This window comes from Cervus elaphus, chromosome 21 (assembly GCF_910594005.1).
Source record: "Cervus elaphus chromosome 21, mCerEla1.1, whole genome shotgun sequence".
Lineage (NCBI taxonomy): Eukaryota > Metazoa > Chordata > Mammalia > Artiodactyla > Cervidae > Cervus > Cervus elaphus.
The window spans coordinates 71505166-71521934 of NC_057835.1; the positions used below are offsets into that span (position 1 = coordinate 71505166).

General features: G+C 38.8%; 1 protein-coding gene across 3 annotated transcripts in view; it reads right to left on the reverse strand.

Annotated features, from left to right (window-relative positions):
* Positions 1 to 9836: 9836 nt before the first annotated feature.
* Positions 9837 to 16769, reverse strand: part of TMEM67 (transmembrane protein 67) — a 43398-nt gene continuing 36465 nt past the window's right edge. For all 3 annotated transcript variants that reach the window (XM_043880190.1, XM_043880189.1, XM_043880188.1), the window contains 5 exons: positions 15807 to 15923; positions 15597 to 15701; positions 14932 to 15034; positions 11954 to 12096; positions 9837 to 11015 (listed from right to left, as the gene is read on the reverse strand). In XM_043880190.1, coding sequence (XP_043736125.1) covers positions 10935 to 11015; positions 11954 to 12096; positions 14932 to 15034; positions 15597 to 15701; positions 15807 to 15923 — 549 coding nt within the window. In that variant the 3' untranslated portion in view covers positions 9837 to 10934. The remainder of the gene's footprint in view (positions 11016 to 11953; positions 12097 to 14931; positions 15035 to 15596; positions 15702 to 15806; positions 15924 to 16769) is intronic.

Sequence of the window (16769 nt, forward strand, 5' to 3'; positions counted from 1 at the left end):
TTAAATACCGTGGTCTGCTAATAGCTGTTTTTTTCTTCTGTGTCAGTTCTGTCCTTCAGAGACAGAGAATGGCTGCAAAAAGAAAACTGCCCACAGGAAAGTGTGATCAGAATAAGAAACCCGCAGCAAGGAGCAGACCATCCCCAAGTGGGACTGGGGCCTTGGTTTTGGCTTTGTGACCTTGGTCTCTCTCACTTTTACGTAACAACAAACTTTGAAACTGTGTAATGATGGCTTCAAGAAAGGCTCCAGAAAAGAAGAACTGTCCCGTGGGTGGACCCACATTTACCTAGCTAAAACAAAAGACCTGAAATCTTGTTCTGGTTTCTGCAATGCGAAAGTAGATGGACTCTAGAACTTGGTTTTTTCTTCTTGGACTCTAAGCAAATCCTCTCTGACAGTTGGTCAGTTCTGTCAAATGGCCAACCCTGAGCGTCTGTAAACAGTTACTCCGACCTCAGGGCCTTTGCTGAAGCTCTATACTGTCACCAAAAACAAGACTGGGAGCTGACTGTGGCTCAGACCATGAGCTTCTTATTGCAAAATTCAGACTTAAATTATAGAAAGTAGGGAAAACCACTAGGCCGTTCAGGTATCACCTAAATCAAATTCCTTATGATTATACAGTAGAACTGACAAATAGATTCAAGGAATTTGATCTGATAGAGTGCCTGAAGGACTATGAACAAAGGTTTGTAACATTGTATGGGAGGCGGCAACAAAAACCATCTCCAAGGGGGGAAAAAAATGCAACAAAGCAAAATGGCTGTCTGAGGAGGCCCTACAAATAGCTGAGAAAAGAAGAGAAGCAGAAGGCAAAGGAGAAAAGGAAAGATACACCCATCTAAATGCAGTTTCTGAGAATAGCAAGGAAGCCTTAAGCGAGCAATGCAAAGAAACAGAAGAAAACAATAGAATGTGAAAGACTAGAGATGTCTTCAAGAAAACTGGAGATACCAAGGGAACATTTCATGCAAAGTTGGGTACAATAAAGAACAGAAAAGGGGCAAGGACCTAACAAAGCAGAAGAGATTGAGAAGAGGTGGCAAGAATACACAAAGGAGCTATACAGAAAAGTTCTTAACCTGGATAACCACGATGGTGTGGTCACTCACCGAGTCAGACATCCTGGAGTGTGAAGTCAAGTGGGCCTTAGGAATCATTACTAGAAACAAAGCTAGTGGAGGTGATGCAATTCCAACTGAGCTATTTCAAATCCAAAAGGATGACACTGTTAAAGTGCTGCACTAAATACGCCAGCAAATTTGGAAAACTCAGCAGTGACCACAGGAATAGAAAGTCAGTTTTCATTCCAATCCCAAAGAAGGGCAATGCCAAAGAATGTTCAAACTGCCATACAATTGTACTCATTTCACATGCTAGCAAGGTAATGCTCAGAATTCTTCAAACAAGGCTTCAATAGGTTGTGAAACGAGAACTTCCAAATGTTCAAGTTGGTTTTGGAAAAGGCAGAGGAACCAGAGATCAAATTGCCAACATCCATTAGATCATAGAAAAAGCAAGAGAATTCCAGAAAAACATCTACGTCTGCTTCATTGACTATGCTAGAGCCTTTGACTGTGTGGATCACAACAAACTGTGGAAAATTCTTAAGAGACAGGAATACCAGACCACCTGACCTGCCTCCTGAGAAACTTGTATACAGGACAAGAAGCAACAGATAGAACCGGACATCAAAAAACAGACTGGCTCAAAATTGGGAAGGGAGTATGTCAAGGCTGTATATTTTCACCCTGCTTATTTAACTTATATGCAGAGTACATCATGTGAAATGCTGGGCTGGAGGAATCACAAGTTGGAGTCAAGACTGCTGGGAGAAATATCAAACAAACTCAGATATGCAGATGATACCACCCTAATGGCAGAAAGTGAAGAGGAACTAAAAGAGCCCCTTGATGAGGGTGAAAGTGATGAGACTGAAAAAGCTGTCTTAAAACTCAACATTCAGTAAACTAAGATCATGTCATCTGGTTCCGCCACTTCATGGCAAATAGGTGGGGAAAAAAATGGAAACAGTGACAGACTTTATTTTCTTCGGCTCTAAAATCACTGTGGACAGTGATTGAAGCCATGAAATTAAAAGACACTTCCTCCTTGGAAGAAAAGTTATGACAAAACTAGACAGTTTTTTTAAAAGCAGAGACATTACTTTGCTGACAAAGGTCCATATGGTCAAAGCTATGGTTTTTCCAATAGTCATGTATGCATGTGAGAGTTGAACCATAAAGAAGGCTGAGCGCCAAAGAATTGATGCTTTTGAACTGTGGTGTTGGAGAAGACTCTTGAGAGTCCCTTGGACAGCAAGGAGATCTAACCAGTCAGTCCTATAGGAAATCAGTCCTGAATATTCATTGGAAGGACTGATGCTGAAGTTTCAATACTTTTGGCCACCTGATGTGAAGAAAGGACTCATTGGAAAAGACCCTGATATTGGGAAGGACTGAGGGCAGGAGGAGAAGAGGGTGACAGAGGTTGAGATGGTTGGATGGCATCACTGACTCAATGGACATGAGTTTGAGCAAACTCTGGGAGATAGTGAAGGACAGGGAAGCCTAGCGTGCTGCAGTCCACGGGGTTACGAATCAGACTCAACTGAGTTACTGAACAACAGGTCCTTTGCTCATGTTCCTTCTCTCTGCCAATCTTCATCCTCTTTCCCATCCCATCATCCTGGCTGATTCCTGCTTATTGTTTATGTCTCAGTTAAACTATTCCTCCTACATAAGGCCTTACCAGGCTACAAAACAATTTCAGGTATTTTAAGTTCTTTGTTCTTGTACCCTATAGATTTGTTTGTGGTAGGCAGAATAAGGCCCTCTGCCTCCAAAGATAGTCACATTCTAATCCCCAGGATCTCTGAATACATGACCTCACATAGTAAAAGGGACTCTGCAGGTATGATTAGGTTGAGGACCTTAAGATGGGAATTATCTGGTGGGCCCAATAATCACAGGAGTCCTTATAAGTGAAAGAAGGAGGCAGGAGATTCAGAGTCCTAGAGGGATTTGAAGATGCTATGCTGCTGGTCTTGAAGAAAGAGGAAGGAGCCAAGAGGCAAAGAATACAGGTGGCATTCTAGAAGCTGGAAAAGGCACAGAAGCAGAGTGTGCGCTTGAGTCTTCACAAGGAACACAGCCCTGCTGACAACTTTGTTTTAGCCTGGTGAGACCCATTTCAGACTTCTGCTGTCTAGAACTGTGACACCAAAAGTTTATGTTGTTTTAAGCCACTAAATTGTGGTCATTTGTTATAGCTGCTATAAGAGACTAGTAGAATACTTATTACAGTTGCATTTTTTTGGTTATTCTGCCTTTTTTGTTTACCTTTAAGTTCTATAAAAGCAGAGCCGAGTATCTGGCATATATGAGCACTGGATAAATATTTGAAAATTGATTGTGCTCCATAAAGGCAAGCCGTAATGGCATCAAGAGATCTTCCCCAGTCTTTGTGACAGTAGACAATACCCCTGACCAGAATACCCATTCATTCATTCACCCATCCATTTTCATCCCTTCACACATTTGCTATTATTTTTGAGGTGTAATGTCAGACAATTAGGATAAGAAAGTAATCAAAACAGACCTGATCTTTCGCTTAAGATGAATTTAAGTGGTGCCTCTTGCTACCCAAGAGCTTCCTTTTATGTCTCACGGTGGTGCCCAAGTAGCCAAAATAACTGACTTTTGGGGGGTGGTAGTCCAAATCTTTGGTGAGAAAGCTTGTTTATATTTGCTACATCATTTAAACATGGATTTGTAATTGGAAGATGTATATAAGAAAGTTGTTTGTAAGTTCATACAGTTACAGGATATAATTTTAATGAATGCAGTAAAATTATATCAATTATATACTGATGTAAACTCCACTATTCTTTCCCCATGGAAAAGAAACAGGTACAAGTTAAAGATGATCAGATTGGTAGAGACCAGGCCCAGTGACAGCACCGACCATGGCTCTCTCAGTCAGGTCAAGACTGTGTGATTATTTTTTTCTGATTCTGTCAGGTAAAAGAATATGAGATATAAAGTAGAAAAGTAACAGTATAATAGTATTAGAAAGTACAAATATTGCACAAGCAAAAAATAGGGGGTAAGCACACACATGTCAACATGCCACATACTTACTGAAAAACTTCTCTTGGAGAAGGAAATGGCAGCCGACTCCAGTGTTCTTGCCTGGAGAATCCCAGGGACGGGGGAGCCTGGTGGGCTGCCGTCTATGGGGTCACAGTGAGTCAGACATGACTGAAGTGGCTTAGCAGCAGCAGCATATTATCTTGCTTAATATAGGGGCCTCACGTAAAGACAGTGGGCTGCACAGTTCTGGAAACTATACTGCCTTTTGCTGAAGGTTTAAAGTTGCCACAATTAAAATATATAACATATATTATTAATATATGTCATATTTTACATTGTGATATATCATATATCATAGCATACAAGGAAAATACCATACAGAGTCCCATTTGATGAGATTGTATGCATAAAAGAGGCCTTACATACTCTGGAAGATGGTGTGATTTTAAGATTTTAATGTGAATGTGTAATTTTTTATTAAAAATGAAGGGAGGGGGACTCCACAATCATTGGATTTTTAATGAGCTTTTTCTTCCCCAGAACATAACTGCTTTTGTGAGTCTCTTCCTTCCATTTCTATTTTTAGCATTCAGTTCCTAAACCTGGGTTGGGAAAAACCTCAGCGTTACGTATACAGGAGGGACAGTGGAAGTGGGGAGCGGCCACACGGTCGAGGTCGCGCAGCCGGCCGCGGGGAGCGCAGCCCGCAGGCCCGCAGCCGCAGGCCCGGAGGGCGGCCGGCCGGCCCAGCGCGCGCTCTGCCGCCACCTGCGGGCGGCGGGGCTCAGTCAACCGGCAGAGACGTCGAGTCTCCACATCTTTGAGAGACGGAGAACAGTCCAACCCAGTAAGACAAATCCTCTCACTTTATATGATAAACATAGTATCAACGGTCCTTCGCTCCACCTCCTTACCGTGCTGTTATTTTAAGGCTTAACCATTTTGGTGGTTTGGTAGTCGTGGTACCTCCTTGATTTTATTTTGCCTTCTCATGATGACTAAGGTTGAGGCCTGTTCGTATGTGTCTGTTGGTCACTGAAATCCCTCTTTTGGGAGATGCATACTTCAGTTTTTTTTTAACCAATTCTTCCACTGGGTTGTCTGTCTTTTCCTTACTGGTTTGAGTTCTTTAATTCTGAATGGGAGCACTTTGTCAGATACAAGTTAAAAAATTTTTTTTCCCTCATTCTTGGAAGTTTCTCTTTTCATTCTTATAACAGTATCTTTTGATGAACAGAGTTCCTAATTTCAGTGTAAATGGAAAATTTACATTTATTGTAAATACGCACAATTATAAACACTGTAAATTGTGAAGTCCAACTTATCAGTGTTTTCCTTCACGGTCAGTTTTTTCTGGGTCTTGTTTAAGAAATCTTGGCCTACACCAATGTTATGAACATATTTTCCAGTGCTATTTTCTAGAAGCTTTATCACTTAACCTTCCACATTTAGATCTACCATCTACCTGAAACTGAATTTTGTGTAAGTGTGACTCTGGGGTCAAGATTCCTTTTTTTCTGCTGCACTATTCAGTTGACCACTGCGAAACCACCCTTTCCTCACGGTGCTGCCCTTGTCCTAAATCAAGTGACTGTATGTGTGTCTGTGGCTCTGTTTCTAGTCTCCGTCCCACCGGCATTTGTTTATCCTTGGGCCGCAGACATGTATTTCTTTTGTAATGTAACTATAATAGAAGCAAAGTTACTTTTTAAGATCCACAGATTGCTTTGGTTAGACAGTTTGTCTGCTGTTACTTCTAGCATTCCCAGCAATTCCTGAGGGACTAATCTAGGTCTTTCTTTCAGAATTAAATATTAATGGGACTTACTACTACTAAAGAGCTAAAGAGCCTCTTGATGAAAGTGGAAGAGGACAGTGACAAGTTTGGCTTAAAACTCAACATTCAGAAAACTAAGATCATGGCATCTGGTCCCATCACTTCATGGCAAATAGATGGGGAAACAATGGAAACAGTGACAGACTTTATTTTGGGGGGCTCCAAAATCACTGCAGATGGTGACTGCAGCCATGAAATTTAAAAACACTTGCTCCTTGGAAGAAAAGTTATGACAAACCTGGGCAATGCATTAAAAAGCAGAGACATCACTTGGCCAACAAAGGTCCTCATAGTCAAACTATGGTTTTTCCAAAGCTATATATGGATGTGAGAGTTGGACCGTAAAGAAGGCTGAATGCTGAAGAACTGTGCTTTTGAACTGTGGTGTTGGAGAAGACTCTTGAGAGTCCCTTGGACTGCAAGGAGATCCAACCAGTACATCCTAAAGGAAATCAGTCCTGGGTGTTCATTGGAAGGACTGATGCTGAAGCTGAAACTGCAATAATTTGGCCACCTGATGCGAAGAACTGAGTCATCTGAAAAGACCCTGATGCTGGGAAAGATTGAGGGCAGGTGGAGAAGGGGCGACAGAGGATGAGAGGGTTGGATGGCATCACTGACTCAATGGACATGAGTTTGAGTAAACTCTGGGAGTTGGTGATGAACAGGGAAGCCTGGCGTGCTGTAGTCCATGGGGTTGCAAAGAGTCGGACACGACTGAGTGACTGAACTGACTGAACTATGACTACATAGTATTTACTATGTGCCAGGTACTCTTCTAAGCACTATACACACATTAAACTCATTTAATCTTCCCAGTAGCTCTATGAACTAGGTATAGATGAGGATGAGATGGTTGGATGGCATCATGGACTCAATGGACATGAGCTTGAGCAAGCTTTGAGAGATGATGAAGGATAGGGAAGCCTGGCATACTGCAGCTCACTGGGTCGCAAAGAGGTGGACATGACTGAGTGACTGAACAACAACAGCTGAGGAAGCCATCCCAGATCACCCAACTAGTAAGCGGTGGAGGCAGGACTTGAACACAGGCAGTAGGCCCTAGAGTCTGTATACTCAGCCACTAACCCCTTCACTGCCTTACCACCTCTCTTAGGCAATATATGTTCTTGTTAACACGCAGCCAGGCAACAGAGGGGCAGGAGCACCAACGTCCCAGCCCCAGAGCATCAGTAATACCAGAGCACTCTGACTGGGGAAGGCCCTCTCTTGCCCCGTCTATTCACTCATTCGCTGGGGTGCTGAGTATTCATTTGAAGGCAGACTGGGAAACTTAGCTTGGCTAACCCTCCACACACTGGGGCTTGATATAAAGACCTTTAGAGATATGGCTCCTGTTTTCCTTTCCAATCACCTCCCTCCAAAATCCCCAAATGCGCTGTCCTGAGTTCTTCTATGGGAGACTCAGTCAGGTTCAGCCCCAAGAGGAGACACAGGAGAGGCTCAGGAAAACAGGTGATTATACTCGCAGGTCCTAGGAACAGGAGGCACCCACACCACGCAGAGCCACATGGGGAAGCACCAGCGTTGGTCGGGAGGCGGAGAGACAGGAGCGAGGGGTGAGCCTGGGCCCTGGCCGCTATCAGTTTCCGCATTCTGCAGGAAAGGCAAGGCAGGGCAGGGTAACGACTTAGGACTGGCTAGCTCGAATCATCCCAGCAGGCCCTGAGCTGAAGGAGCTCCCTGGTTGCCTGGATGATGAAGGCGGAGGGATGTTGCTTTCTGGGGATAAGGACCAGATAGTGCAGGTATGGCTCTGGATTGGTGAGTTTTGCTATCAGAGGTCTGCTACTGGCTGAGCCCTTTGCTACCTCTAAGAATTGGCTAGTCCCAATAGGGCAGTCTCTCCCTAGCCAGGGGGAAAAAAAAATTAAGATGTTAAAATGTAATATACAGAGCATTTTTAAAAAGCATAAATATACCTATTCAAACTACCTATAGTACTCAATGGCCATGTGCTTCATCTCAGAGCTTGTACTGCACTCATCTAAATCTTAGATCAAATACCACTTCGTCACGTCAAAGCCGTGATGACCAGATACCTAAGAGCTTTCCCCGCATCACACCCTAGTGGCTGTAGCCCTTTTCAGATTGCTGTAATTGCTGGTTAACATGTCTGTGTCCTCTACTAATTGTCTTACCCTTCTGAGCACCTCCGGAGTGGGAATGGGAAGCAATGTCACTTGAATGAACATGTGAGAGAGAAACCCTCCCTTCCAGAGACGATATTCCACTCTTTACTCCTTTTTTCTAACGTGTACCACAAGCACGCTTACAATATGGTGTCAAAACTCCTTCTTGCCTCCTTTCACTAAAGGCTGTGACACCTCCTGAGGCCTCTTCCTCACTGAGGCTGGGGTGACTGAAGCAGAAGGCCCAGGATCTTCACTGGTTAACTACTGAAATGAGTAACCTGTTTTAATATCATAGAATTTATTAGCAAAGCGGCACAAATTTCAAACTAAAGTATATAAAAATTCCAGTGTTTATGGTTATTATAAGTCTATCCTAATGAATCACAACAAGTGATAAGCAAAGGATATCATTTCCATTGTAAAGATGTGGAATGAAACTCAAAGATGCCAAATGACTTGGTATAATAAAGTCACAAAGCTAGTGAGTGACAAAGGGCAACATTTTAATTCAAATTCATAGCTTCTGCTGTTAAATTTGAAGCATTTTCCATTAAGCCACACTGCTCTTCCATTTACATTTACTTCCTCTCAGCTTTTATTGTCAATGTTTACAGACAACAAAAAAGTACCTGTTTTCCTGTTTCATGCCTGCAAGCACTGAATTAATGGGCACTTTGAATGCTTCTCCATCTAGGTAAATAGCAGAACCTTTTCAAAAGGCAGTTTGGTAGGGAAGCAGTACGAGAAGTAAGCAAACATAAACATCACATAATAGAGACTGATCTGCAGTTATTTTAAGGGCCTGTGCATTTCTAAGGAGCGTAAAGCACACAGCAGCTGGTAAAGGACCTCCAGGTGAACCTAGGGTTGTTTCATTATGAAATGACCAAGAGATTTATCAAATGTTTCTATGTAATCAGAAAAATTAGGGATATAAGATACAAAGTACAGTGGGTTGGGAGCTTCCTGGGTGGCTCAGTGGTAAAGAATCTGCCTGCCAATGCAAGAGACACAGGAGACGCAGGCTCAATCCCTGGGTTGAGAAGATTCCCTTGAGGAGGTAATGTCAACCCACTCCAGTATTCTTGCCTGGATAATCCTGTGGACAGATGAGCCTGGCAGGGTGCAGTCCATGGGGTCGCAAAAGAGCTGGACACGACTGAACGACTAAGCACACACACACAGTGGGTTGGTGTTACAGAAACAGACAAAAGATTACAGGTCTAGCAGAGAATTAAGCATGTGATCCCAAAGTTTAAATCCTGCAATGTGAACACAGGAGCCAGTAATCCAGGAAAACCCGAATGCACTCTTATGTACCTAACCAAAGTAAAAATAATACTGTATAAAACTACTTTAAATGTCTTTTCTCTGCCTTAATTTATCAGCAGATGAGCCAACTGACCTGTTTTTTGAAATTTCCACTTACATTCACATGAATATTAACTTCTCATATGTGGAATGAGAGTTGTATTTTTTTCATAAGCTTCTGAGTAGGTGGCTTTACAAATACAGGCTGATATGTTTTTACTTACTTCTTTAAGAAACGCATCTCTGTACGCTGACCCTTAAGAAAGCAGAGTTTGAGATCCTCAACTTATTAGCTTCCCCTCTTTCTCCTCAGTCATCCTCAATGTTCTGGTAACGCTTTTAAAGGATTCGACTCCAGCAATGGCTGGGGACACCAGATCCAGTACTGCTGTATTCTTAAATGCTATTTCACAAAATACATATTAATCAAACAGGAAAGAGAAACACTAAATGTTTTATTCTATATTTTCAATTTAGTAATATAAACAATATTTACATAGCAATACATTTAAGTATTTACACAGCATTAACCAGAAGGCAGAAAGAAATGTTGCTTTGGGCATTAATGACCATTATACTTGAATAAGGTGACCTTCAAGTTCATAGTACACAATGAAAAGGATTATTAAAGAGTATTTTGGAAAAAAAATGATATCATGGAGAATTATTGGCTACGTGGCTCAGGCCTAAGTTTGCTTTCAATAAACCACTTTCACATAACATGATAACTTACAGTTCATTTGTTATTTATAATCTTTAAACACAATTGAAAAGCAAAAGTTTGGAAGTGCTTTTAAAATGTTGAGTAATCAAATGTACAAAAAACTAACTTGGGGAAAATGTCACATATTACAGCTCAATAATATAAATGATATTTATATATTATAGATATAAATATACTTCATGGAAACAGCATATTGACCTAATAATGCAGGTAAACAAAGGAATGAGAATGTACCATTTCACAAACTGCCTATTAATCCAATGGTGAATCAGTTCACTGCCAGAGCGAGCAATTGAGTCAGCCCACATACAATTTCAAATATCTAAGTAAACTTGAAAATATTTTCAACATTTATTTAAACATAAAATATGTAAAACAAAATGAACTGAAAACTAGGCTTGAACTGGAATCAATTTTTTTTTTTCAGTGTGAGAAAATATACACAAATCTAGTTTACAAAATAATCTTACAGACACAAATGATAGGGACTGTTTTGATTACTATTTAAAAAATGTTATGATGAAAGCAATTTAGACTTTTTTTTGTCCCATTGTCAGAGCTATCTAGTTTACGAACTGGTGAATTAAATACCATGCATAACAGGAAAACAATATTTTTCATTGCATCATATTACATATTCACAAATCAAGTTTATGTTTCTATGAGTTATAAAAATAAATCTTCCTGTAGATTAAAAAACAAAAATAGAATAATTTGTATTACAAGTTTTAAAAAATATGGCAAACTAACTTGATAATCATGACTTTTTTTTTTGCCATGATTATAACTGTCTTTATCTATTCAATAAATTAAATCAGGAATCTCTGATCCACCAGTGTTTTGGATGCCAAATTCTTCTGTCCTACTGCATTACGAATAAATCTAAAAATCTGAAAGAAAAAAGTAAAAACAATTCAGAGGGAAAATACATATAAAGGAAATTAAATGTGCATGTCAGTTAAAATATCTAAATTAAACTAGCCAATTCTCGCAACTATTTATTTTCATGTATCAGACACCTGAATTCCATGGTGATACACAAAACTATTTCAAGACTATCATCTTTCATAATACTGAAGCAGCGTATGTCACTATTCAGAATATGTTTTAATAAATTAATACAAATTCCCTTATGTTCGTAGGAATATACTTTTAAATATATGGCAAGACAAGTTTCCCCTGGCTCTAAAATCTATGGAAATATCAAAAGAACTGTTAGGAACAAAATTTGTTCATAATTCTAGATCTCTATCAAGAACTAACCCATCATTCCACTAACCCATACATGACTTTGACCTAAGTGGGGAATATGTGGGTGATACGAATGCTAACATTTCTAGAAAAAACTTGGCTTTTCTTGAAGTCTCCATTTCAGGCTCCACACTGATCCACACAGCTGTTTTTGCATCCAAGCAGCTAGGTAATGTGTGAATTGAAAGTTACACTGGCTGAGCCCTGAGCTAGATCTCAGAGTTTGCCTTTTTGTTATGGTAACATCTGGTGCAGATGGTAAATGGGATTCTAGTTCTGCTCAACGCTGGCATCTAAGAGAGAAGGGTAACTTAAATGTCTTCCTACTGGATTTCTTTCACATTTGCTCAAGCAACTTATGCCCTCCACAAGTCCTTGGTATTTCACCAACTCTGAAGGAGAGTGTAGAATGAACTTGGCTGAAATGTTTTTCCTTTTTTTTGGCAGGGCTAATCATATTTTAAATCTTTATAAATTCTGAGTGAAAGAAGACATTGTTACTCTCTGAAATAAAAATAAATATCTGCTTCTCACATATTTCTCTTCAAAGAAATCCACAAAAAATTCTTAAATTTACCTCTTGTTGTAGGTATGTAAGGAAGGCTGCTAAAATAAAATTTTGGCAAGCCAAATCCACAACACAGAAGAACATCAGATCATAAATAAGAAGAGTAGCTTCATTTCCATAATACAGAACACTGCTGAAAGAATATCCTTCATCTATTTTAAAAAAAGCAATTTAGAAGATATAAATTAGAAATTTAAAAATAGAATAATAAACATGTGATCAATTTCTGGTGATAAAACTTGGATATTTAAAAACAACTAGTTACTATAATATTTCAGGACTATTACATGTCAATTATACTTGAATTTAAAAAGAAGAAAAAATACTTCATGACTTATGAAAAATAAACAAGGGGTATTAAACAATGGATATTAAATTTGCTAATCTAAAAGGTTAACCAAGGAAAGCAGTTTTAACATTTGCAGCAAAAGCTTGGTAACTGCTAGTAATTTAAGTATACAGTCTATATTTTTCAATGACCAGGTAATGAATATCCTTTCTCTATTTGTTTATATAACTAAAGTTTAAAGAATCTGAAAAATTCTCGAAGATAGGTTAGTTTAAAAAGCAAAACACAAGGACTAGAATAGTGTATTACAATTTATGCCTCAAACAGTTCCGCAAGGTTCTGTTCTGAGATGTCTTTTCACTCTCCAAGCAGGGGTGGGTTCATCCTTTTGGGGATGTGAACACCCTTTTAAGATTCTAATGAAAGGTACAGACCCTTTCACAAGAGGCAGTGGGGAAAGCACAAATATATGATTCTCGCACACAATTTCAGGGAGGACCAGAGAGCCTCTTCAGAGATGCAGCGGCCCATCAGCACCCAGTTAGGACCCTTGTCTTTAGACAAGAGGGCACCTGGCTTGCTTATAGCACTCTTTTTAGATCAGGATGCTAGTTATAGGAATATATTCAGTTTGTGAGAATTCACTGAGCATTGCCTTACAGGATGTGCACTTCTGTACATATACTATATACATATTCTAACAAATAAACAAGCCAGCTCTGTATACTCCTCCTGGGCAATCTGTCACTGCTGTTGCTCCAGCAATGAGCTCCTCTGATGAGACTTCCCACTTACTGTGCACTTTTACCTTCCCCTCAGATCCAGTCCCCCAGTCCCTTACATGTAATGGCTGATTGGACATCTCTTCCGAGATGTCCCAAAGGTACCACAAGACAACATATTCAAAACCGAACGAATCCTCTTCCCCTCACCACCTATCTCCACCTGCTCTCCGTGTCTCAGTGAGGGGTGGCTCGGCCATCAACCATCTCATCGAGCTGTAAGCCCACATCATTGCTGACTGCTCTTTCTCTCCTACCCTTTCTCTTCCTTAACATTTCTGGCAATCTTTTCCTCTTTATCCCCATCACTACTGCCTTTGCCCATATTCTCCTTTCCCAACAGAGATGAAGATGATGATGATGACTGTATTATTATTATTAGAAATGGTAACAGCATCACTTTACTAAGTGCCTACCCACACCGGGGTCTTTACACGATTACACGTGTGTAAACCCAACAACCTTTAGAAGGTTATACTTTACAGAAATTTAATAATTAAAGTTCAGAAAGGAAAACAACTTTCTCAAGTTCACAAAACTAGTAGCAGATTTCAAACCCAAGAACAGAAGACTCTGAAAGCTATATTCTTAATGACTAAATTATATTATTATAGTCCTGCATCTGTTTAACTCCTGCCAAAATAATTCTTCCAATTTATGAATCAGATATGAAGGCTTTCTTATGACACCCATGTTTATTAGAAGCGGTTTCCAAATTATTCTGATCATGTATCCCTATCAGAATAAAATGCTGAATGTGCATCTCATAATAGGCATAGTTTATGAATTACTACTACATATAATTTTAAATATATATAAATTAAGAATGGTGGAATTGCAAACAGACATTTTAATATTTTCTTCTCATACCTTCATGGAGCACCCAGTGCATGTCTTGTAGGACAAAACATTTTTAAAAAATGTCTTTGAAAACAAGTGCTCTACAGAATAAAATAAAGCAAAACTCCTTAAGGTGTCAGACAAGGCCTTCGGGATTCGGTCTCTGCCCTCTTTATCATGCATGCACTCTCACTCCATTCCAGGCTTCAATCATAAAGCTCGTAAGTGCATAATGCCCTTTCCCCCTCTGCACAAATGTCTTCACCTCTCTTCCCTGGACCCTCCTGTTTGACTTATTTTTAAGACACAGCTCAAACTTCACCACGTTGTCTCTCTGGCTTCACTCTGTCTAGTTAAGTTTCCTTTCCACACCCAGTTTAACTTGTGTCTGCACACACTTCTATCCCAGCATCACTCCACTCATCCGTCACATGCCTGCCTTCCACAGTCTGCTATCAAGATGCCCAAGGGAGGGACCGTCGGTCTGTGTATCCCGGGGCTGGCACGGCATGCGGTTCTCAGTAAGACACAGCGAGTGACATCCAGGCCAGGGCACTGGGTATAGCGTACCATTTCCAGTCTTCCCAAGCCACACAGAGGTTATTAACATATATATTAAAAGTGACATGTATCCTTTCTTCTTAATGATAAAAAACCATTTAGTCACTATTCCTGTCATAGATATGTGCCATTTTTAAGAAGTAGGATAAAATGAAAACTTAAAGATAAATCATGAACATTATTCTTCTTTAAATGTTTTAAAAGTGTGCCACTGAATGAATATTTCAATAATATTTCAATACATAAACTTTTATGTATTTGTTTTACTATCTCTTCCATGTGTACAATTGATTTTAAAATTCAGCTTCATTTTTTACTTTTTTGTAGAATAATTATTTCGTATATATGTTTCTTCCTACATGACGTATAATAAAATGGGATTTAGAAAACTACTATAATTCCTTGAAGTTTACTAAGTTTCCTCGATAAAAGTATAAAATCAAAAGACAATAACTACAATTATGTTCTTCAAGCTTGGAAAATAATCAAGTTCAGCAAAGGCATTTGAAGAATACCATTGTAAAAGATGCTTTTTTCCATTGGTTCCATGAATTCCATTCCAAGAATTCTTTCAAGAAGCAATTTATCTTTTATAAAGTAGTCCATTTCCTTATGAACCTAATATAAAAAATAAGAGTCATTTGAAACATAGCAGTGAAATATATGCTTCCCAATTTTTATAAAATCAAAAGGAGAGAAAAAGAAAAATGAAAGTACCCAAAGAAAATCTTTGGGTTTGGTTCTTCAAAGACAATTTATTACAATGGACTTTATAACAAAATTCTCTTTAAGAATGTTTTAAGTTTTAAATGCTGTTAGTAGTACTTAGGGCTAGATGTACTGAAAATAAGTTTATAAAGAGCTTTTCATGAATACAACCACAGCATATCTCTATAATAAATAACTGATAATATTTGGTAACTAACAAAATTCCAGTATAGACATATTTTAAGCTAATCATCATGCTAATAGACGTATAAAAATCTCATTTTGCTTTTACATAACCTAACTCCATCCACGAAGTATTAATTTTTTCAGCAAAAACAACCAACCAACCAACCAACCCCACAAGGGTTCTAAGTTCATTGACTTAGTTGACTGAAGAAATAATTGACATTCCTGGCTAACCTTTTAAATACTGCATTTTGACTCTAGCTTAAAAATAAATGATGATACATACATGATCGATGAAAGAGCCAAGAAATTTATTCATAGTATGATATGCTTTTACACTCTGCTCAAAAGTACTTCCTGATGAACTCAATAGTCTAGCAGGGCCATTTTTCTAATGTGAAAAAGAGACAAGGGTAAATGAAACATGCCTTACGTTCTTGGTATCTAAATAACACGAAATATTGAGAAAATATATCTGAATTGTAGTTATACAAACCCTTGTTAGTGTCTCATGAATTCTGTCATAGTGTTGCCTCATCTGACTAGAAATTGCAATCTGAAAAGTCTGACCATCTGTGTTAGGTACCAAACCTCTTTGGCTACACAAATTTTCCTGAAAAGTTAAAAAAATTCATGTTAAGATCAAGATAATGAAAATTCTGCCTATCTTAAAAAGAAAATGCAATATTTAATATTATAAGACTTGGAAGCCAACTGAAGTTGTACTGGAACTCTATCTGAGACAAAGCAATTTTAATAGTATCCAAGGTTGCCACTACCCTCCAGGTCTTACTAATTTCTACTTCATCATACCTCTGTGCAGGTGGCTTTACTTCTCCCTACTTTAAAAAAAACAAAAAACAAAAAAACCTCATACTAGTTTCACCATATATTGATATTCTTTGCTTTCTTTATAATCAATTTATTGCTCTTTAATAAATGATAAAAAGTCTGGTCTTAGAATTAGCAACTTTTATAAATGGTTGTTTTTTGTTCTCTAAACACTCTGAATACACTTCCTTGATTAATTTCACTAAAAAGGTAGTGATACATCACCCAATGGTTAATGTTACAGACCAGATGTCTACTGCAAGTCTCTCTGACACAACCTGATTCCTGAGAACCATGTGTCTGTAACATTTTACCCTACCCCTGACCTAGCCAATTCTCACAGATGCTTCAAGGTTCAGCATAAGTATTCTTGCCTCCATTCTTAACTTTATTTGTCTACTCTGGAGCTTAACATTCTTCTCCTTTGTCTAAACCTAAGCTACAAATATGACACTTGGTTTTCTACTGACTTAAAGGCGTCTATGTGTAGTGAATTTCTTTATTAAAAAAAAATTCTGATTATAAAGAATTTATAAAATACAGAGAAATACAAAATGAAAAAAATCTTCTATAATTGCAACACCAAGAGATGCCAGTATTTTAAGGTATTTCATTACTTGCGGTCTAC